The 24781-nt window shown below is 43.3% G+C and overlaps 1 protein-coding gene across 4 annotated transcripts in view; it reads left to right on the top strand.

The window, feature by feature from the left end:
• Positions 1 to 24781, top strand: part of LOC133535433 (plexin-A1-like) — a 508851-nt gene that overhangs the window by 104911 nt on the left and 379159 nt on the right. For all 4 annotated transcript variants that reach the window (XM_061875266.1, XM_061875268.1, XM_061875267.1 and 1 more), the window contains exon 2: positions 5016 to 6407. In XM_061875266.1, coding sequence (XP_061731250.1) covers positions 5226 to 6407 — 1182 coding nt within the window. In that variant the 5' untranslated portion in view covers positions 5016 to 5225. The remainder of the gene's footprint in view (positions 1 to 5015; positions 6408 to 24781) is intronic.

The raw sequence follows: 24781 nt of genomic DNA on the forward strand, positions 1-24781 counted from the left end.
GATATATACAGTCGTGGAATGAACACATTATTATGCCTCATTTTGTTGTGATGCCCCGCTGGATGCATTAATTACCAATTCCGATATCAACCGATACCGATATATACAGTCGTGGAATGAACACATTATTATGCCTCATTTTGTTGTGATGCATTAATTACCAATTCCGATATCAACCGATACCGATATATACAGTCGTGGAATGAACACATTATTAAGCCTAATTTTGTTGTGATGCATTAATTACCAATTCCGATATCAACCGATACTGATATATACAGTCGTGGAATGAACACATTATTATGCCTAATTTTGTTGTGATGCATTAATTACCAATTCCGATATCAACCGATACCGATATATACAGTCGTGGAATGAACACATTATTATGCCTCATTTTGTTGTGATGCATTAATTACCAATTCCGATATTAACCGATACCGATATATACAGTCGTGGAATGAACACATTATTATGCCTCATTTTGTTGTGATGCATTAATTACCAATTCCGATATCAACCGATACCGATATATACAGTCGTGGAATGAACACATTATTATGCCTAATTTTGTTGTGATGCCCCGCTGGATGCATTAATTACCAATTCCGATATCAACCGATACCGATATATACAGTCGTGGAATGAACACATTATTATGCCTCATTTTGTTGTGATGCCCCGCTGGATGCATTAATTACCAATTCCGATATCAACCGATACCGATATATACAGTCGTGGAATGAATACATTATTATGCCTCATTTTGTTGTGATGCCCCGCTGGATGCATTAAACAATGTAACAACATTTTGCAAAATAAATCAACTCAAGTTATGGAAAAAAATGCCAACATGGCACTGCCATATTTATTATAGAAGTCACAAATTGCATTATTTTTTTTAACATGCCTCAAAACAGCAGCTTGGAATTTGGAATTTGGGAAATGCTCTCCCTGAGAGAGCATGTGGAAGTTGAGGTGGGCGGGGGTTAAGATACAACAGGGGATGTATATTGTAGCGTCCCAGAAGAGTTAGTGCTGCAAGTTACATCATATAGTTGATGTAAATGCCCATATCGGCTGTTCAGATTTACTTTACAAAAGAGAAGTGTAAGATACTTCTCTTGTTGTCTTATTTGAATGTGACTTTATTAAATGTATTTATATTATTATTTGGTGCAGCCGGGCCGGAGCAGGAGGGGATAGAAGGAGAAAAAAAGGAAGACAGAGGAGGAAATTGTGGGGATAAGAGGGGGATTAGACAGAGAGACAAAAACAACAACAGCAAATACAACAATAACAACAACAACAATAGAACAACACCAGCACATACATAATATGTACAAATATGATCGTAAAAGTGATAGCAAATAAGCAGTTAGTGAAATAAATAATATAGTAATGACAATGAGCATTTTTACACTAAAACTGGAGCAATACAAATACCAATAGAAAAAGCTCTATTGATCATGAACAAAACCAATAGATTACCTCTTTTATCAACAATAAAGTTGTTCAAATGCAACGATACGTATACATAATGATAGCTAGGAAGATAAAAAAAAAAATAAATAAATAAATAAATAAAAAATAAAAGAAAAAAGAAGAAGGAATACCGAAAGATGAAAGGGAAGAGAGAGAGGCAACCTATATTAATCTTGTAGATTGTTATAGTTGATTTGGTGTTTAATTCATGAATATGATGTTAGACACGTTATAATGACGTGTGTGTGTTTGTTTTTATATATTTTTTGTATACTTATTTAAGCTATTTTCTATTTTGACTTACACATTTAATTATATATTTCCATTCGACTGTTTTGATAACAGTGCACTTTTTTATTTTGGGTTTCAGTTTCTTCATTTAATTTATTTTTAAGGTATTTTTGTTAGTATATTAAAGTATTATTGACGTCGTGTATTTATTTTTGTTTTTGCATTTCTATAGGATTTATTTAAGATTTATTTTTGCATTTATGTCAATAGAACGTTTTATAAATGTGTACGACTATTTTCTTCATCTTATTCGTATGACAATTTTTGAATGTTCTGTTCATTCTTATCGTTATTTTAGTGCAATAAAATACTTTACAGTTTACAAGCAAGACATTAAGTCGCACTGGAAACGCACGCGCGTGTGTGTGCGTGTCCGAGTGAACCTCGGAGCGAATTATACTGATGTGTGTGCGCGAACGCACCAAGCGTCATTTTAATTGTATTTTTTTTTTTTAATTTTGGGTTGAAGATGATGACACTTCCGATATCGGTATCGGCGATACTGGCCGGTTTCGGATCGGTATCGATACCCAAATTTGCGATATTGCCCACCCTTTGTTCAAGTACCTCGAAGTCTTGTTCATGAGTGAGGGAAGAGTGGATCGTGAGATCGACAGGCGGATTCGGTGCGGCGTCTTTAGTAATGCGTCTGCTGTATCGATCCGTTGAGATGAATAAGGAGCTGAGCCGGAAGGCAAAATTCTCAATTTACCGGTCGATTTGCGTTCCCATCCTCACCTATGGTCATGAGTTTTGGGTTATGACCGAAAGGACAAGATCACGGGTACAAGCGGCTGAAATTGTGGGTGTGTTACCTCGGCGACGTCACATTCTGACGTCTTCGCCTCCAGACCGATAAACAGAAAGGCGTTTAATTCGCCAAAATTCACCCATTTAGAGTTCGGAAATCAGTTATTTATTGACGTTTACATAGGTCTGGTGATAATGTACCCCTTTAAGTGACCTTGCCTTTCAGCCATTGATCGATCGACGATTAGGTTTGCTCCAGAGTTGGGGCAGAAGGAAAAAAATCGGGATTCCATTTGATTATCCATGTGTCACGGCTTTTCCCTTCCCGTGAACCTCATCTTACCTTCCTGGTGTGTGGAATGTTTCTCATCTTTTCCAATTTGCTGCGGCAACTTTCATAGTCAAAGCGAAATTGAAGCGTGGCTCGGGTTTAGCATTCGCAGATCAATCAATCAATCAATCAATCAATCAATGTTTATTTATATAGCCCCAAATCACAAATGTCTCAAAGGACTGCACAAATCATTACGACTACAACATCCTCGGAAGAACCCACAAAAGGGCAAGGAAAACTCACACCCATTGGGCAGGGAGAATTCACATCCAGTGGGACGCCAGTGACAATGCTGACTATGAGAAACCTTGGAGAGGACCTCAGATGTGGGCAATCCCCCCCCTCTAGGGGACCGAAAGCAATGGATGTCGAGCGGGTCTAACATGATACTGTGAAAGTTCAATCCATAGTGGCTCCAAGACAGCAGCGAGAGTCCCGTCCACAGGAAACCATCTCAAGCGGATCAGCAGCGTAGAGATGTCCCCAACCGATACAGGCGAGCGGTCCATCCTGGGTCCCGACGAGCGGTCCATCCTGGGTCTCGGCTCTGGACAGTCAGTACTTCATCCATGGTCATCGGACCGGACCCCCTCCACAAGGGAGGGGGGGACATAGGAGAAAGAAAAGAAGCGGCAGATCAACTGGTCTAAAAAGGAGGTCTATTTAAAGGCTAGAGTATACAGATGAGTTTTAAGATGAGACTTAAATGCTTCTACTGAGGTAGCATCTCGAACTGTTACCGGGAGGGCATTCCAGAGTACTGGAGCCCGAACGGAAAACGCTCTATAGCCCGCAGACTTTTTTTGAGCTCTAGGAATCACTAATAAGCCGGAGTCTTTTGAACGCAGATTTCTTGCCGGGACATACGGTACAATACAATCGGCAAGATAGGCTGGAGCTAGACCGTGTAGTATTTTATACGTAAGTAGTAAAACCTTAAAGTCACATCTTAAGTGCACAGGAAGCCAGTGCAGGTGAGCCAGTACAGGCGTAATGTGATCAAACTTTCTTGTTCTTGTCAAAAGTCTAGCAGCCGCATTTTGTACCAACTGTAATCTTTTAATGCTAGACATGGGGAGACCCGAAAATAATACGTTACAGTAATCGAGACGAGACGTAACAAACGCATGGATAATGATCTCGGCGTCTTTAGTGGACAAAATGGAGCGAATTTTAGCGATATTACGGAGATGAAAGAAGGCCGTTTTAGTAACGCTTTTAATGTGTGACTCAAAGGAGAGAGTTGGGTCGAAGATAATACCCAGATTTTTTACAGAGTCACTTTGTTTTATTATTTGGTTGTCAAATGTTAAAGTTGTATTATTAAATAGAGGTCGGTGTCTAGCAGGACCGATAATCAGCATTTCCGTTTTTTTGGCATTAAGTTGCAAAAAGTTAGCGGACATCCATTGTTTAATTTCATTAAGACACGCTTCCAACTGACTACAGTCCGGCGTGTTCAGGAACAGGATTGGTCCGTCCCAACTCTTCACTCTCGGTCTCACCGCCAGTTGTCCAGGGATCTCAGGAGAACATGTGCTGTGCGGGTAAACACATATGGGTGCAATGATGCTACAGGGAAGAAGAACTGGAACTGAAGTGTGGGGGGTGGGGCAAGTAGTAACTTTTGTGGAACAGATGGACCTCTCAGAAATTGGCTAACTGGTCTCTTCTTGGCAGCACCCGTCTTTGTCGTGATACTGCTCACGTTTGTCAGTATTTGGAAATGATTATAACAAGTACTCCAATTATAAGTTTGTGGGTAGTGTGTCGACCCCATTCAAACTGTGACAGGACTATGAATAGTTCTCCAATGTGGCACTTTCTCATACATATGCTGCCTCTAAGGCCACTATGATTGAAGTTATAAAATATTACTGAGTTGAATGTTGCGTCCATTACTCAAGTCCTATATTATGTATACAGAGCTTTTAATAATTGGCTGAGGCACCCCGACTATCTTTGCTCATAATTAAATGCCAACACAGATTTGCCTTCTCGACTTGATTTGATATCATTAATTCATCACGGTGGCAAATGTCAGATTTTTTTTCTCAGTCTAATTTTGTCTGTTTGATTTGTGAGCCTTTAAGGCCTTGATGCATAATCAGTAGGAACTGTAATTCCAGCACTAACAGTCTTTTCTGCCTTCTAGGGCTCCCACTGCGGATGAAGTTCCTCACGATGGTGTGCACCACTATGAACAGGACAGTGGATCAATAGAAGTTGTGTTCCCTTCTTCCTCCTCCTCCTGGCGTTATTTCTTGACGGTAAAGCAAAACAATCCTGACTTGGAACTCCCGTCTGAAACAGCTTCGACTCCATTGCTCCTTCCCCCCAAGACTCTGCACGGGTCAGGCCGAATATGTCACTCCAAGCTAGATCAACAGTTTCGCCGTTTCTGGCGAACCTGTTTCCTGTGTTTGGGCTTTTGCTTATCATGACCTCGTCCATCTGTGGAGGCCCGCCGCCAACTTTTAAATGGTTCACACCCGGGGAGTGGGGGCTTACACATTTGGCCATTCACAACAAAACCGGGGAAGTCTACGTGGGAGCCGTCAACTGGATTTTCAAACTGTCCAGCAACCTGACTAAACTCCGCAGCCACATGACCGGACCAGTGGTAGACAATGAAAAATGTTACCCTCCACCCAGCGTCCAGTCATGCCCCCACGACCTGGCCCAGACACCTAATGTGAACAAGCTTTTACTCATTGACTATGCCCACAATCGCCTCATCGCCTGTGGTAGTACTTCGCAGGGCATCTGTCAATTTTTACGTCTGGATGACCTCTTCAAGCTGGGCGAGCCTCACCATCGCAAGGAACACTACCTGTCCAGTGTGGCTGAGTCGGGCACCATGTCAGGAGTCATCATAAACTCCCCTGATAAACCCACAAGCAAGCTGTTCATTGGAACACCCATCGATGGCAAATCCGAGTACTTCCCAACCTTTTCCAGCCGGAAGTTGATGGAGAACGAAGAAAATGCAGACATGTTCAGCTTTGTGTATCAAGACGAGTTTGTCTCCTCTCAGCTCAAGATTCCGTCTGATACTTTGTCCAAGTTCCCTGCTTTTGATATATACTACGTTTACAGCTTCAGCAGTGAACAGTTTGTCTATTATCTTACAATGCAACTGGACACTCAGCTGACTTCTCCCGATGCCAGTGGCGAGCAGTTTTTCACCTCCAAAATCGTACGCCTCTGCGTCGATGACCTCAAATTCTACTCCTACGTCGAGTTCCCCATTGGCTGCACTAAAGACGGCGTGGAGTACCGCCTGGTTCAGGATGCCTACCTGGCCCGGCCTGGCCGCGAACTGGCCAACTCCTTGGGGATCTCGGAGAACGAAGACATCCTCTTCACGGTTTTCTCCCAGGGTCAGAAGAATCGAGCCAAACCGCCCAAAGAGTCAGCATTGTGCTTATTCACCCTGAGGAGGATAAAGGAGAAAATCAAAGAGAGGATTCAGTCTTGTTACAAAGGAGATGGGAAGCTCTCCTTACCGTGGCTTCTCAACAAAGAACTGGACTGCATCAACTCTGTAAGTAAAAAAAAAACTATACCTGCTCTTTCATTTGTTTTCTTTTGCCATTTAGAAAGCTGTCCCAACAAAATTCATGATGTGCATTTGATTGTTAAAAAGTCTGGTTTGTCTTTTATCGTGTGAGACGGTTTACAGACAAACATAAAAACAATTGAAGATGAGCTTTCTGTATTATAGATGTTCTTGACTAGAACAATATTTAATTATTTTGAAGTAATTGTGAAGTGATGGGGGAATTTCTCTGGATTTCATGAATCTTGCTTCAATGCTCGGGTTGTATTGAGCAAAACAACGCTGTTCGGAGAACTTGCCAGATCTTTACTGTAGATCCAGTTCCTTTAGCTGTCGCCTGATTATCCTTCTTTGAACCACAAACTAATTGAGACCACCGTATTTCCTTGAATTGCCGCCGGGGCGCTAATTAATTTCAAACCTTACCAAAGGCATGCAGTAAAAAATTGAGTGTGATGTAAGGATACCATCATGAAAAGCACATTTAATACCTTCACTTAAAAATGAAGTCAGGCACCAGTGACCCCCAAAGGGAATAAGCGGTAGAAAATGGATGGATGGATGTAAGTCCATGCCAGCTCCTTCTGATCAAAAGCATCGATATCTGGTTTATAGAAGTCTTCCTTATCTTTCTTCAGTTTTAAAAGTCCCTGTCTCGATGGAGATCTTCCTTTATTACATGTGAATTATATTTATATAGTGCTTTTCTCTAGTGACTCAAAGCGCTTTACATAGTGAAACCCAATATCTAAGTTACATTTAAACCAGTGTGGGTGGCACTGGGAGCAGGTGGGTAAAGTGCCTTGCCCAAGGACACAACGGCAGTGACTAGGATGGCAGAAGCGGGAATCGAACCTGCAACCCTCAAGTTGCTGGCACGGCCGCTCTACCAACCGAGCTATGCCGCCCCATCCTGCTTCGATTGAAAGTCCAGTTTAGAAAACTGCTATCCGACCGCTGCTATCAGTTAGCTCGGCTCTTCAAGTGCGGGCGACGACAGAATTAACCTCGGACAACTCCCCCTCCCGTTCTGCTCTGTGGGTGATCTCTTTTTTCTACCGCTGCCACCATGAAATGTTGTTGTATAAATAATACACTGGGTATTTAGGACTGGAACATGCTTTATTTAGCATTAGAGTGTTACATCCTAAAAGGTCTGTCAGGCCCCCCCCGCGTCATATTTGTCCCAGCACATATAACCTGACTTGTTGTCACTTCTTCTGCAGCCGAGTAGTCGCAAGAAGGATCACTAGCGCCCTCTGCCACCAGGAGGCGGGAGTCATTTAATGACTCATATTTGACACACGCAGCTACGGTATATTAATAAAACATAGCTGCTTACTGTTCTTTTTAGCATATTCATTAACTTGGACCTTAAATCCTACTGAATAGCTCTTAATCTTCTTCCCTTTATGCGATTTAAAAAGACCGGTATTGAAATCAGCCTACTTCATTTTGAAAAGGATGACAGGGGAAGTGTCACTCGTGACGTGACGAGTTTGACCCTGTGGAAATTCTAGACATGCGCTACTAAAAATAATATTTCGCGAAACAGGCAGGCGCGTACTATATACCCGGCGGCAATGCAAGGAAATACGGTAAATCAACTGAACCTCTGCTGGTTGCAGCCAAGTAGAGCACTCCATTTTGCAAAGATGCAAGTGGATCCACCCATGCTCACCCACTCTCTTCACAATCCAGCTGCAACACTCTTCTCATATACCACCTGTTTTGATTCAGTTCTTCGCCATTGTGCTTTTTTTTTAAATGGTTTTCATCCCTTTCATCTTCACCAACGTGTTCTCTTTCAGTCCATTTTGATCAAAAGACCTCCTAAAAGCTTTTTCGCCCTGCAAATTCAAGTGTTCCCTATTTCCTACTGGTGTTCTCCGCATTCAGTCCGTTGTCTACGAGAGAACTATAGTCCGTAATAACCTTTCTCTTTATGGCCTTCATTTGCCCGAGTGTTTTGTCATTGTGTAAGGCAGGGGTAGGGAACCTATGGCTCGGGAGCCAGATGCGGGTCTTTTGATGACTGCATCTGGCTCTCGGATAAATCTGAGCTGACGTTGCTTAACACGATAAATAATGAATAATTCCACTTGTAATCACAGTGTTAAAAATAACGTTCAAAATATAACGTTCAAGAAGTTGGTAAGAAGTCATTTAATTATTATTGGTTAGTGTGGGGCGTGCCCTCCTGGGGGTTCTTCAGACCACCAAGCACTGACATGAGAGCCTGTTTCAGGGTTACAATATTGTTTTATTTTTCAATAAGTCTCTCAGTTGCTTTCCCCAAGCCCGTCTCTCCTCCTGGCTGCTGCTTATGACATAGCGACAGGTGATCAGATAAAAAGGCCCAGGTGGGCCTTCTATGCACCTGTCGCCGATTTCGAGGCCGGTACTGGCAACACCCCTGCTTCGCTGCAGGCCCGCAGGCCACGCCCCCCTCCACAGTTAGCTTCAGAATAACAATGTTTTTACAAAGAATAAGAGACTTCTCTAGAAATGTTGGTCTTTCTTAAAAATGCACGTGTTTTGTTGTGTTCAGTGTTAAAAAAAAATATTATATGGCTCTTACGGAAATACATTTGAAAATAGTTGGCTTCTTGGCTCTCTCAGCCAAAAAGGTTCCCGACCCCTGGTGTAAGGGATGTGAAGGACCTAGCCAAATCTACTTTCACCACTATAGTATCTTTCCTCTCCACATTATTTTCAAAAACAGGGTCTCTTTTATTTGACTTAGACTGTTGCACTAGTGCAAAAAGAAGCTGATATTATTGTAATATGTATAAAAGCAAAGATTAAAAAGTGCATAATAGGTAATTTATTGTAGTGAATTTCTAACACAGAATATCAGGTCATAAGAGACAACTTAGATCATGGGTGTCAAACTCTGGCCCGCGGGCAAAATGTGGCCCGCCGTTTAATTTCATTTGGCCCTTAAGGCAATATCAAATTAACATATATAACACCACATTCACCGCTAATACTCATACTGGCCAACCCTCCCGATTTTCCCGGGAGACTCCCGAAGTTTAGTGCCCTTCCCGAAAATCTCCCTGGGCAACAATTCTTCCGATTTCCACCCGGACAACAATATTGGGAGCGTGCCTTAAAGGTACTGTCCTCTACAACATGCCGTCACGTCCTCTTTTCCTCCATATAAACAGCGTGCTGGCCAAGTCACATAATATATGCGGCTTTCACACACACATACTTGGTCAAAATCCATACAGGTCACACTGAGGGTGGCCGCACAAAAAACTTTAACACTGTTACAAATATGCGCCACACTGTGAACCCACACCAAACAAGAATGACAAAACACATTTTGGGAGAACACCCGCACCGTAGGGCTTCACGGTGGAAGAGGGGTTAGTGCGTCTGCCTCACAATACGAAGGTCCTGCAGTCCTGGGTTCAAATCCAGGCTGAGGATCTTTCTGTGTGGAGTTTGCATGTTCTCCCCGTGAATGCGTGGGTTCCCTCCGGGTACTCCGGCTTCCTCCCACTTCCAAAGACACGCACCTGGGGATAGGTTGATTGCCAGCACTAAATGGTCTCTAGTCCCTTGGCCCTGTGATTAGGTGGCGACATATCCAGGGTGTACACTGTTACAAATATGCGCCACACTGTGAACCCACACCAAACAAGAATGACAAAACACATTTTGGGAGATCACCCGCACCGTAGGGCTTCACTGTGGAAGAGGGGTTAGTGCGTCTGCCTCACAATACGAAGGTCCTGCAGTCCTGGGTTCAATTCCAGGCTGAGGATCTTTCTGTGTGGAATTTGCATGTTCTCCCCGTGAATGCGTGGGTTCCCTCCGGGTACTCCGGCTTCCTCCCACTTCCAAAGACACGCACCTGGGGATAGGTTGATTGCCAACACTAAATGGTCTCTAGTCCCTTGGCCCTGTGATTAGGTGGCGACATATCCAGGGTGTACACTGTTACAAATATGCGCCACACTGTGAACCCACACCAAACAAGAATGACAAAACACATTTTGGGAGATCACCCGCACCGTAGGGCTTCACTGTGGAAGAGGGGTTAGTGCGTCTGCCTCACAATACGAAGGTCCTGCAGTCCTGGGTTCAATTCCAGGCTGAGGATCTTTCTGTGTGGAATTTGCATGTTCTCCCCGTGAATGCGTGGGTTCCCTCCGGGTACTCCGGCTTCCTCCCACTTCCAAAGACACGCCCCTGGGGATAGGTTGATTGCCAACACTAAATGGTCCCTAGTCTGTTGGCCCTGTGATTAGGTGGCGACATATCCAGGGTGTACACTGTTACAAATATGCGCCACACTGTGAACCCACACCAAACAAGAATGACAAAACACATTTTGGGAGATCACCCGCACCGTAGGGCTTCACGGTGGAAGAGGGGTTAGTGCGTCTGCCTCACAATACGGAGGTCCTGCAGTCCTGGGTTCAAATCCAGGCTGAGGATCTTTCTGTGTGGAGTTTGCATGTTCTCCCCGTGACTGCGTGGGTTCCCTCCGGGTACTCCGGCTTCCTCCCACTTCCAAAGACATGCACCTGGGGATAGGTTGATTGGCAACACTAAAATTGGCCCTAGTGTGTGAATGTCAATCAATCAATCAATGTTTACTTATATAGCCCTAAATCACTAGTGTCTCAAAGGGCTGCACAAACCACTACGACATCCTCGGTAGGCCCACATAAGGGCAAGGAAAACTCACACCCAGTGGGACTTGTCCCCAGTCGTTACACAGGCGAGCAGTACATGGCCACCGGATCGGACCGGATCCCCTCCACAAGGGAGAGTGGGACATAAGAGAAAAAGAGAAGAAACGGCAGATCAACTGGTCTAAAAAGGGAGTCTATTTAAAGGCTAGAGTATACAAATGAGTTTTAAGGTGAGACTTAAATGCTTCTACTGAGTGTGAATGTCGTCTGTCTATCTGTGTTGGCCCTGCGATGAGGTGGCGACTTGTCCAGGGTGTTCCCCGCCTTCCGCCCGATTGTAGCTGAGATAGGCGCCAGCGCCCCCCGCGACCCCGAAAGGGAATAAACGGTAGGAAATGTATGGATGGACCCGCACCGTAACACAACAGAACAAATACCCAGAACCCCTTGCAGCACTAACTCGACCGGAACGCTACAATATACACTCCTCGCTACCACCAGACCCCGCCCACCTCGTTTTTATTTTATTTTCGAATTTATTAGCCTGCGGAAAAAGTTAAATGTTGATATTTACATCAGAAGGCTGCAAATAGAAAAGATAAAATTACATTTTATTTAATATACCACTGATGTTTTTTGTTAGTTTTTTGAAAGTTGATTTTGCACTATTACGTTATAAAAGCTCGAGGAAGCCCGAGTACCCGGAGGGAACCCACGCAGTCACCGGGAGAACATGCAAACTCCACACAGAAAGATCCTGAAAGACCCCAGGACTGCTCAGGACCTTCGTATTGTGAGGCAGATGCACTAACCCCTGTTCCACCGTGCTGCCCTATTTCAGCCTTACTTATTCAATATTCATTGCAAAACTTGTTTGGGTCCCTATTAAAAGGTTCATTTGTTCAACCTTGGCCCGCGGCTTTGTTCAGTTTTACATTTCGGCCCACTCTGTATTTGACTTAGATGATTCAGTCTCAGTGGTTTCCTGGGATTACATCTTTGTGGCGAGCAGACACCAAGACAAACACATGCAGTGGAGCCAACTCTCCTCCACAGCTACGTTTCCAAAGACTCCAAAATAACTCCCAAAGCCGGAAAAAGACTTGCCCCTTTGCTGGTGAGACAGAGCACGGATGAGAAAATGTAAATGCGGAACGCTGGAGACACTGAAAATGATGTGGTGTGAATAAGATATAAGATGTGAAACAAAAATGAGAATCAGCACCTCCAAGTCCGAGTACATGGTTCTCGCCCGGAAAAGGGTGGAGTGCCATCTCCGGGTTGGGGAGGAGACCCTGCCCCAAGTGGAGGAGTTCAAGTACCTAGGAGTCTTGTTCACGAGTGAGGGAAGAGTGGATCGTGAGATCGACAGGCGGATCGGTGCGGCGTCTTCAATAATGCTGAAGCTCTATCGATCCGTTGTGGTGAAGAAGGAGCTGAGCCGGAAGGCAAAGCTCTCAATTTACCGGTCGATCTACGTTCCCATCCTCACCTATGGTCATGAGCTTTGGTTTATGACCGAAAGGATAAGATCACGGGTACAAGCGGCCCAAATGAGTTTGGGTCTCTCCCTTAGAGATAGGGTGAGAAGCTCTGCCATCCGGGAGGAACTCAAAGTAAAGCCGCTGCTCCTCCACATGGAGAGGAGCCAGATGAGGTGGTTCGGGCATCTGGTCAGGAGGCCACCCGAACGCCTCCCTAGGGAGGTGTTTAGGGCACGTCCAACCGGTAGGAGGCCACGGGGAAGACCCAGGACACGTTGGGAAGACTATGTCTCCCGGCTGGCCTGGGAACGCCTCGGGATCCCCCGGGAAGAGCTGGACGAAGTGGCTGGGGAGAGGGAAGTCTGGGTTTCCCTGCTTAGGCTGCTGCCCCCGCGACCCGACCTCGGATAAGCGGAAGAAGATGAATGGATGTGAAACAAAAAAACAAGGGGTTATCCTAAAATTACATCTGTCGTGATCCGGGACTGTAAATAAAATACATCCATCCATGCTAGGGTGGGCGATATGGCTGAAATCTGTAATACGATATAACTATCAATAAACCAATCAATGTTTATTTATATAGCCCTAAATCACAAGTGTCTCAAAGGGCTGCACAAACCACAAAGACATCCTCGGTAGAGCCCACATCAGGGCAAGGAAAAACTCACCCCAATGGGACGTCGGTGACAGTGACTATGAGAAACCGTATGAAAAAAATAGTCAACAACAAAAGGAGATAATGTCTGCAGGAACGAACACTATTTCAAATTTCCTGTCATGCAGCTCATTTTTATTTGAAACTTATTGAAATATATTGTGTGACATCATGCACAAAACTGCATTTTATTTTTTTTAAACTATCGTAGTGGCGTTCTGTGCAAAAAAGTACACTTTAATTTAGTGTTGTTTTAATATGTCAACATAGTGACATCATGCACAAAAGTTAAGCTTGTTTTAAAATGTCTCTGACAATCTTGCACTTTCTGTTTTGGAAATGACATGAATGTTTGTGCCACTGCTTAATAACTGTTTAGTAAATATTAGGGGTGTAACGGTACACAAAAATTTCGGTTCGGCACGTACCTCAGTTTAGAGGTCACGGTTCGGTTCATTTTCGGTACAGTAAGAAAGGACTGATTAAACTGATTGAAAATTTTAATTGAAGTTAATCACACTATTTCTCCGATTAATCGCGATTAACTGCATTGTACACGCCAAGCCCAATAATGAATTCAAAAGTAGTGTGTAGTGCACCTTTATTGGAATATTCTCCCACATGAACAAAAGCGCCAAAACATTTGTTGTGCAAACACAATTTAAATCAGTCCTTGTTAAACAGTAGCAGTTAAATAGCATATTTTATGAAAATCAACTCCAAAAATGTAAATACAAACATTTAAGCTTATTGCCACTGCCAGGGTATTTAAGTTATCCTGTTTGTTATGGAAAATAAATATAATCTACATACAAATCTCTGAGCCACAATCATAACATCTGAAAAGGCAATTTCTGAGGTAACAGCAGAAACATTTTTTTAATCAGGGATCTTATGTTTAAAAAACCTATATTATAGGTAGTGGGCTGTTTTAGGGAAGTTTTGATCAAATTATCCGTAGTAGCAATATTAATAATGTTGTGTTTATTCTGCGTAGTGCACTTAAAATAATTATGACCATATCTAGGAATTGATATGATGGGAATTTTCCGATTGTTTGCTTGGTGCTTTGATAAACTGAACGCATATACATGGTACTATATTGTGATGTTATGAGCCAGGGAATAAAAGAACTACCCTACCCAGCATGCAACAGGAGTGACGAGCATGCGCAGGTTGTGTCGCCATGACGGCATCTTATATGTTGTGATATGTCTGAAAGCAAAACATTAAGAACTCAGCCAACACTCCTGGTCTGCATTATTGATAAATAGACAGACAACACATATACTCCGCTGCTTCACATGTAGCCAGCAAAGTATTCCCATGCTAGCTAGCCGGTCTAGCAAGCACGCCTCATTCAGTCCAAAACGGCCCGATCTATCCACATCCAGAATTGTCTGGCGGTCGTAAGTGATCCCGGAGTGACCACGCTGTAAGCCAGCCATGAAATTTGCAGAATTGTCCGGTATTTTTGCCGAATGTTCGATCTTTACCAAGAGCCCCTCCACGCCGGGCGACGTCATCTTGTTAAGAAAAGGCGTTAACAAAATAAAAGCATGACTGAAACAGGCAGAAGCAAAAAAGCTTATATGCCCAACATACATTTTTTACATTCAATTAAGTTACCTTTTCTAATAATTCTGCAACACAAAAAGAAATATAGTCATTCAGCATCCACATTCAGGCTGCCCCCCAACAAATAATACAAAAATATGTACTTACACACATACACTTTTCTCTAAATAGATAAACATACATACCTTCTAAATACAACATTTAACCAAACAAACATAAATTTCTAGTTCACATAACTTTTTAAAATACATTGTGACATGTTCTTTTTGACATTAAATACTGAGTCACTCATTTTTATTTCTTTACCAACAGAATTCCACAAATTAACACCGAGAACAGATAAACATCTACGTTTAACAACTAGTCTTGCTTTTGGTAAAATAAACTTAGATTCATGTCTTAGATTGTATTTGCTGGTCTGTAGAGAGAAGTATTTTTGAATTCCTTCTGGAAGAGCATTTATTTTTGCTTTGAACATTATCTGTGTTATTTTATAATAAACAATATCTTGAAATTTCATAAGTTTTGATTTAACAAATAATGGATGGGCGTGGTCATAATATCTTGCTTTGTTTATTAGCCGTACAGCTTTTTTTTTGCAGCAAAACAATATCATTGGTTATGGTTTTAAAAGTGGTTCCCCAGAGTTCTACACAGTATAATAAATAAATGATAAATGGGTTGTACTTGTATAGCGCTTTTCTACCTTCAAGGTACTCAAAGCGCTTTGACATTACTTCCACATTTACCCATTCACACACACATTCACACACTGATGGAGGGAGCTGCCATGCAAGGCGCCAACCAGCACCCATCAGGAGCAAGGGTGAAGTGTCTTGCTCAGGACACAACGGACGTGACGAGGTTGGTTCTAGGTGGGATTTGAACCAGTGACCCTCGGGTTGCGCACGGCCACTCTCCCACTGCGCCGTCCCTATGTCATGTATGGAAGTAGCAAAGTATAATAAATTGTTAACAAAGAATTATAATTAAGTAAGTCTTTAGTTTTATACAAAACACCAAGTGTTTTTGATATTTTTGTTTTTATATAATTTACAGATTGATGAGTTAACTCGTAATTAACGCATTAATTTGCCCACCCCTAATAAATATGATATAAATATGTATATAAATATGTACATACAGTATAGTGTTGTAATTATATTCCAACTCCGCGTTCTTCTTGGTCATTGCCGCCGCAAGAATAGAATAATAAAACATTTTTTTTGAAGTGAAATTCCGCCCCGTTCCTCGCGCCCCACTTGTCAGGTTTCTATTCCCCACAGGTGGGGCCCGCCCCACACTTTGAACTTTCACAGTATCATGTTAGACCCGCTCGACATCCATTGCTTTCGGTCCCCTAGAGGGGGGGGGTTGCCCACATCTGAGGTCCTCTCCAAGGTTTCTCATAGTCAGCATTGTCACTGGCGTCCCACTGGATGTGAATTCTCCCTGCCCACTGGGTGTGAGTTTTCTTTGCCCTTTTGTGGGTTCTTCCGAGGATGTTGTAGTCGTAATGATTTGTGCAGTCCTTTGAGACATTTGTGATTTGGGGCTATATAAATAAACATTGATTGATTGATTGGTGTATCGCGATATGGCCTAAAAATATGGCCTAGACACATTTTATTATTGATATTATGTGTCTATCGCCATATATATTGATATAGTTTAGGGATGCACCGAAATGAAAATTTGTGGCCGAAGCCGAAGCCGAAGCCAAATAAAATTTAAACGCTTGGCCGAATACCGAATAATGAATGCAGTTTTTCACAATTTTTTTTATATTGCGTAAATAGCCTGGAATAAATATTTGGACATGTTTTTCAAATAAAGTATTTTTTTATGGAATATTGACATTTTTTTAATATTCCAGTAGTCTTTGCTTTTCAAAAACAAGCACAACGTTTTTCATTTATATTAGGCCTTCAAACAAAACATGCATTCCAAAAAAAAAAATAAAGTGCATTAAAGTGGATAAACCCACAACAAATGAATTATTGTCCTTTTGGCAAAAGTCTGCTTAGCCACAGTAGATATGCTAATAATGTAAACAGAAGGCTCAAGTAAATCTCAATTAAGTGTGTGCTTGTAACCTCATACACTTATACAGGTAGCCTACACAACAGGCTAATAATGTAAACAGAGGCCCCATTAAATCTCAATAAGTGTGTGCTTGTAACCTCATACACTTATACAGGTAGCCTACACAACAGGCTAATAATGTAAACAGAGGCCCCACTAAATCTCAATAAGTGTGTGCTTGTAACCTCATACACTTATACAGGTACACAACATATCCCACAGCGTCAAAAAATTGCGTCACACGCCACTATTCGGCCTTGTTTTTAACTCAATCCACCAAAGGCCGAATGTGTCTTTTTTGCCATATTCGGCCGAATATATTCGGTTACCGATTAATCGGTGCATCCCTAGCTTAGAAACATTTTATTATTGATATTATGTGTCTATCGCCATAGACAAGCAGAGCAGCTTGTGAAGACTTCTGCTTCCGAACTTGTTCGGTACGCCCGCGTGCCGAACCGAAACCCCCGTACCGAAACGTTCCGATACAAATACACGTACCGCTACACCCCTAGTAAATACACTTTTGGTCAATTGACTTAGTTGTGATTTCCCTCTCTGCATGGAAGTTTAAAAGTAGCTTGTAACAGTCTCTCGCTGTCATGCGGGTTCCCAGGACCATCAAGGAAGGACATCTTGCTTTTAAGCAGGATTGACTCACTTTATTTTGTCAAATAAAGTACTGTACATACTGTTGTTGTGAGGACCAGCCCCGATCCATCCATCCATTTTCCTACCGCGTGTCCCTCTCACATACATTCCAATGAATTGGACCTAGTTGCAGCTGGTCCCCCATTAAACTGCTAGGGTACACATGGAGGTCATACACAGTGCATATAATTAAATGGAGTCATAAAAAAACTGTGCCGCGCTCAAGTCTTGGCCATCTTGTTCCATGAGTCTGATTACTCCGACCTTTATTCACGTGTCAAACCGAACACGGCGTCACGTTCATTTACCGAGAAACGAGATTTGTCCTCTTGTTCACGCTTAAGCTTCGACCACTTGAAACTATTATCTGTATTAATCTCCCTAATCTCCTTTGATCAAGGTATTTTACATTTGCGCTATCTTGAGCTGCTTTATTCCGTCCGTCCCCGTCGTCTAGTGTTCTGCCGCTCAGAGTGGTTACCGTGGTTACCGCCTCACCTTTATGTTGGCTGAGGAGTCGTCATAGCGCCGTTGTGCTCAGTAAGGACGTTTCTTCTGCAATGAGGATGGACGAGGAGCTGATTGGCCGACCCCGGGTCACAGCGGCAAGGTGAACCATCACAACATAACCACAATCGCCAGTATTACTAGTTGTATTATTATTATTTTCCCCACGGCAAACAAGCTGCAGATGACCTGATTTTGATGCATTAATGCAGAAGTGAAGTGAATTATATTTATATAGCGCTTTACATAGTGAAACCCAATATCTAAGTTACATTTAAACCACTGTGGGTGGCACTGGGAGCAGTTGGGTAAAGTGTCTTGCCCAAGGACACACCGGCAGGGACTAGGGTGGCGTAAGCGGGAATCGAACCTGCAACCCTCAAGTTGCTGGCACGGCCACTCTACCAACCGAGCTATGCCGCCCCACTGCTTGACGCTAAAGCATAGACTACTTCGTTTTGAAGTCTGAATACGCACTGCTGATTGGCTTTGTATGTAACCAATCAGATGGTTGTGTGGGCGGGACAATGAGGCAGAGGCAGAAAGCAGAGCAGCTTGTTAAGACTTCTGCTTCCGAACTTGTTCGGCAGGCGGGCGTCTGTAGTCTCCCTCCATTATCTACTGTACATAGTTGTGAAGACCACACACTGCTGATGTACCTCATGATCTACTGTACATACTGTTGTTGTGAGGACCACACACCGCTGATGTACCTCATAATGTACTGTACATACTGTAGTTGTGAGGACCACACACTGCTGATGTACCTCATAATGTACTGTACATACTGTAGTTGTGAGGACCACACACTGCTGATGTACCTCATAATCTGCTGTACATACTGTAGTTGTGAGGACAACACACTGCTGATGTACCTCATAATCTACTGTACATACTGTAGTTGTGAGGACCATACACTGCTGATGTACCTCATAATGTACTGTACATACTGTTGTTGTGAGGACCACACACTGCTGATGTACCTCATAATCTACTGTACATACTGTTGTTGTGAGGACCATAAAATGATGTACCTCATAATGCACTGTACACACTGTAGTTGTGAGGACCACACACTGCTGATGTACCTCATAATCTGCTGTACATACTGTTGTTGTGAGGACCACACACTGCTGATGTACCTCATAATCTACTGTACATACTGTTGTTGTGAGGACAACACACTGCTGATGTACCTCATAATCTACTGTACATACTGTTGTAGTGAGGACCATACAATGATGATGTACCTCATAATGTACTGTACATACTGTTGTTGTGAGGACCACACCCTGCTGATGTACCTCATAATCTACTGTACACACTGTTGTGAGGACCACACATTGCTGATGTACCTCATAATCTACTGTACATACTGTTGTTGTGAGGACCACACACTGCTGATGTACCTCATAATCTACTGTACATACTGTTGTTGTGAGGACCACACACTGCTGATGTACCTCATAATCTACTGTACATACTGTTGTTGTGAGGACCACACACTGCTGATGTACCTCATAATCTACTGTACATGCTGTTTTTGTGAGGACCACACACTGCTGATGTACCTCATAATCTACTGTACATACTGTTGTTGTGAGGACAACACACTGCTGATGTACCTCATAATCTACTGTACATACTGTTGTTGTGAGGACAACACACTGCTGATGTACCTCATAATCTACTGTACATACTGTTGTAGTGAGGACCATACAATGATGATGTACCTCATAATGTACTGTAAATACTGTTGTTGTGAGGACCACACCCTGCTGATGTACCTCATAATCTACTGTACACACTGTTGTGAGGACCACACACTGCTGATGTACCTCATAATCTACTGTACATACTGTTGTTGGGAGGACCACACACTGCTGATGTACCTCATAATCTACTGTACATACTGTTGTTGTGAGGACCACACACTGCTGATGTACCTCATAATCTACTGTACATACTGTTGTTGGGAGGACCACACACTGCTGATGTACCTCATAATCTACTGTACATGCTGTTTTTCTGAGGACCACACACTGCTGATGTACCTCATAATCTACTGTACATACTGTTCTTGTGAGGACCACACACTGCTGATGTACCTCATAATCTACTGTACATACTGTTGTTGTGAGGACCACACACTGCGGATGTACCTCATAATCTACTGTACATACTGTTGTGAGGACCACACACTGCTGATGTACCTCATAATGTACTGTACATACTGCAGTTGTGAGGACCACACACGGCTGATGTACCTCATAATCTACTGTACATACTGTTCTTGTGAGGACCACACACTGCTGATGTACCTCATAATGTACTGTATATACTTTTGTTGTGAGGACCACACACTGCTGATGTACCTCATAATCTATTGTACATACTGTTGTTGTGAGGACCACACACTACTGATGTACCTCATAATCTGCTGTACATACTGTTGTTGTGAGGACCACACACTGCTGATGTACCTCATAATCTACTGTACATACTGTTGTTGTGAGGACCACACACTGCTGATGTACCTCATAATGCACTGTACATACTGTAGTTGTGAGGACCACACACTGCTGATGTACCTCATAATCTACTGTACCTACTGTAGTTGTGAGGACAACACACTGATGATGTACCTCATAATCTACTGTACATACTGTAGTTGTGAGGACCACACACTGCTGATGTACCTCATAATCTACTGTACATACTGTTGTTGTGAGGACCACACACTGCTGATGTACCTCATAATCTACTGTACATACTGTAGTTGTGAGGACCACACACTGCTGATGTACCTCATAATCTACTGTACATACTGTAGTTGTGAGGACCACACACTGCTGATGTACCTCATAATCTACTGTACATACTGTAGTTGTGAGGACCACACACTGCTGATGTACCTCATAATCTACTGTACATACTGTAGTTGTGAGGACCACACACTGCTGATGTACCTCATAATCTACTGTACATACTGTAGTTGTGAGGACCACACACTGCTGATGTACCTCATAATCTACTGTACATACTGTAGTTGTGGGGACCACACACTGCTGATGTACCTCATAATCTACTGTACATACTGTAGTTGTGAGGACCACACACTGCTGATGTACCTCATAATCTACTGTACATACTGTAGTTGTGAGGACCCTAAAATGATGATGTACCTCATAATCTACTGTACATACTGTTGTTGTGAGAACCACACACTGCTGATGTACCTCATAATGTACTGGATATACTGTAGTTGTGAGGACCACACACTGCTGATGTACCTCATAATCTACATACAGTTGTTGTGAGGACCACATACTCCTGATGTACCTCATAATGCATACTGTAGTTGTGAGGACCTCACACTGCTGATGTACCTCATAATCTACTGTACATACTGTTGTTGTGAGGACCCTAAAATGATGATGTACCTCATAATCTACTGTACATACTGTTGTTGTGAGAACCACACACTGCTGATGTACCTCATAATGTACTGTACATGCTGTAGTTGTAAGGACCCTAAAATGATGATGTACCTCATAATGTACTGTACATACTGTAGTTGTCCATGGTTCTCGCCCGGAAAAGGGTGGAGTGCCATCTCCGGGTTGGGGAGTTCAAGTACCTAGGAGTCTTGTTCACGAGTGAGGGAAGAGTGGATCGTGAGATCGACAGGCGGATCGGTGCGGCGTCTTCAGTAATGCAGACGCTGTATCGATCCGTTGTGGTGAAGAAGGAGCTGAGCCGGAAGGCAAAGCTCTCAATTTACCGGTCGATCTACGTTCCCATCCTCACCTATGGTCATGAGCTTTGGGTTATGACTGAAAGGACAGGCCTTAATTTGCCCAGGTCTGGTCTACACCAATCATTTACATGTCAACTCCACACAGCAGTTAGTTTAAAGGGGAACATTATCACAATTTCAAAAGGGTTAAAAACAATAAAAATCAGTTCCCAGTGGCTTGTTTTATTTTTCGAAGTTTTTTTCAAAATTTTACACCTCCCGGAATATCCCGAAAAACTGCTTCAAAGTGCCTGATTTTCACCATCGCTATATCCACCCGTCCATTTCCCTGCCAATACAAACAACACGGCGGTTACCACAGCAAGATATAGCCACATTAGCTCGGATTCAGACTCGGATTTCAACGGCCTAAGCGATTCAACAGATTACGCATGTATTGAAACAGATGGTCGGAGTATGGAGGCAGATAGCGAAAACGAAATTGAAGAAGAAATTGAAACTATCGAGCGAAGAGCTATTGACGCTATTCGGCCATAGCGTGGGTGTACCTAATGAAGTGGCCCGTAGCATGACTGCCTTATTAGCATCGCCGGTAAAATGTGCGGACCAAACGATCAGGACTTTCGCATCTTGTGACACTGGAGCAACTTAAATCCTTCGATTATTAAGTGTTTGTTTCGCATTAAATGTGGGTACCTCGTTTCAAATGTACATACAGCTAGCGTAAATAGCATGTTAGCATCGATTAGCATAGCATGTTAGCATCGGGGCTTCACGGTGGGAGAGGGGTTAGTGCGTCTGCCTCACAATACGCAGGTCCTGCAGTCCTGGGTTCAAATCCAGGCTCGGGATCTTTCTGTGTGGAGTTTGCATGTCCTCCCCGTGACTGCGTGGGTTCCCTCCGGGTACTCCGGCTTCCTCCCACTTCCAAAGACATGCACCTGGGGATAGGTTGATAGGTAACACTAAATTGGCCCTAGTGTGTGAATGTTGTCTGTCTATTTGTGTTGGCCCTGCGATGAGGTGGCGACTTGTCCAGGGTGTACCCCGCCTTCCGCCCGATTGTAGCTGAAATAGGCGCCAGCGCCCCCCGCGGCCCCAAAAGGGAATAAGCGGTAGAAAATGGATGGATGGATGGATGTTTGCATCGATTAGCTGGCAGTCATGCTGCGACCAAATATGTCTGATTAGCACATAAGTCAACAACATCAACAAAACTCACATTTGTGATTTCGTTGACTTAATCGTTGCAAATGCATCTGCAGGTTATCCATACATCTCTGTGCCATGTCTGCCTTAGCATCGCCGGCAGACACTCTGGCAAATTCAATCAATCAATCAATGTTTATTTAAATAGCCCCAAATCACAAATGTCTCAAAGGACTGCACAAACCATTACGACTACAACATCCTCGGAAGAACCCACAAAAGGGCAAGGAAAACTCACACCCAGTGGGCAGGGAGAATTCACATCCAGTGGGACGCCAGTGACAATGCTGACTATGAGAAACCTTGGAGAGGACCTCAGATGTGGGCAACCCCCCCCCCCCTCTAGGGGACCGAAAGCAATGGATGTCGAGCGGGTCTAACATGATACTGTGAAAGGCCGCGAGAGTTCAGTTCAAGCGGATCCAAGACAGCAGCAAGAGTCCCGTCCACAGGAGACCATCTCAAGCGGAGGCGGATCAGCAGCGTAGAGATGTCCCCAACCGATACAGGCGAGCGGTCCATCCTGGGTCCCGACGAGCGGTCCATCCTGGGTCTCGACTCTGGACAGCCAGTACTTCATCCATGGTCATCGGACCGGACCCCCTCCACAAGGGAGGGGGGGACATAGGAGAAAGAAAAGAAGCGGCAGATCAACTGGTCTAAAAAGGAGGTCTATTTAAAGGCTAGAGTATACAGATGAGTTTTAAGGTGAGACTTAAATGCTTCTACTGAGGTAGCATCTCGAACTGTTACCGGGAGGGCATTCCAGAGTACTGGAGCCCGAACGGAAAACGCTCTATAGCCCGCAGACTTTTTTTGGGCTCTAGGAATCACTAAAAAGCCGGAGTTTTTTGAAGGCAGATTTTTTGCCGGGACATATGGTACAATACAATCGGCAAGATAGGCTGGAGCTAGACCGTGTAGTATTTTATACGTAAGTAGTAAAACCTTAAAGTCACATCTTAAGTGCACAGGAAGCCAGTGCAGGTGAGCCAGTACAGGTGTAATGTGATCAAACTTTCTTGTTCTTGTCAAAAGTCTAGCAGCCGCATTTTGTACCAACTGTAATCTTTTAATGCTAGACATGGGGAGACCTGAAAATAATACGTTACAGTAATCGAGACGAGATGTAACAAACGCATGGATAATGATCTCGGCGTCTTTAGCGGACAAAATGGAGCGAATGGAGGTCTGGCGGCAGATTTCTTGCCAGTGGTGCAACTTGAATCCCTCCCTGTTAGTGTTGTTACACCCTCCGACAACACACCGACGAGGCATGATGTCTCCAAGGTTCCAAAATTAGTCGAAAAAAACGAAAAATAACAGAGCTGAGACCCGGTGTTTGTAATGTGAAAATGTGTTACCTCGGTGACGTCATGTTCTGACGTCATCGCTAAAAGAGCGATAAACAGAAAGGCGTTTAATTTGCCAAAATTCACCCATTTAGAGTTCGGAAATCGGTTAAAAAAATACATGGTCTTTTTTCTGCACCATCAAGGTATATATTGACGCTTGCATAGGTTTGGTGATAATGTTCCCCTTTAAGGTGTGATGAAGTGATGACCACTGACACATGTTCGGCAGATCAATTGTAAGAAGGCGTTTATTTCACACGTTCATCTCTCCACCCTGAGCTAGACACCTGTTCAGTGTCAAAGGTGACTTCAATTCCACAGTGACCTTCTTCACCAGACACAAGACAGACGTGTTAGGTCAGATGTTTTCTAGATGCTCATGAAGAACACTTTCACAAGGAGAAGCACGACCAGTTA

The sequence above is a fragment of the Nerophis ophidion genome, linkage group LG16, assembly GCF_033978795.1.
Source record: "Nerophis ophidion isolate RoL-2023_Sa linkage group LG16, RoL_Noph_v1.0, whole genome shotgun sequence".
Taxonomy (NCBI): domain Eukaryota; kingdom Metazoa; phylum Chordata; class Actinopteri; order Syngnathiformes; family Syngnathidae; genus Nerophis; species Nerophis ophidion.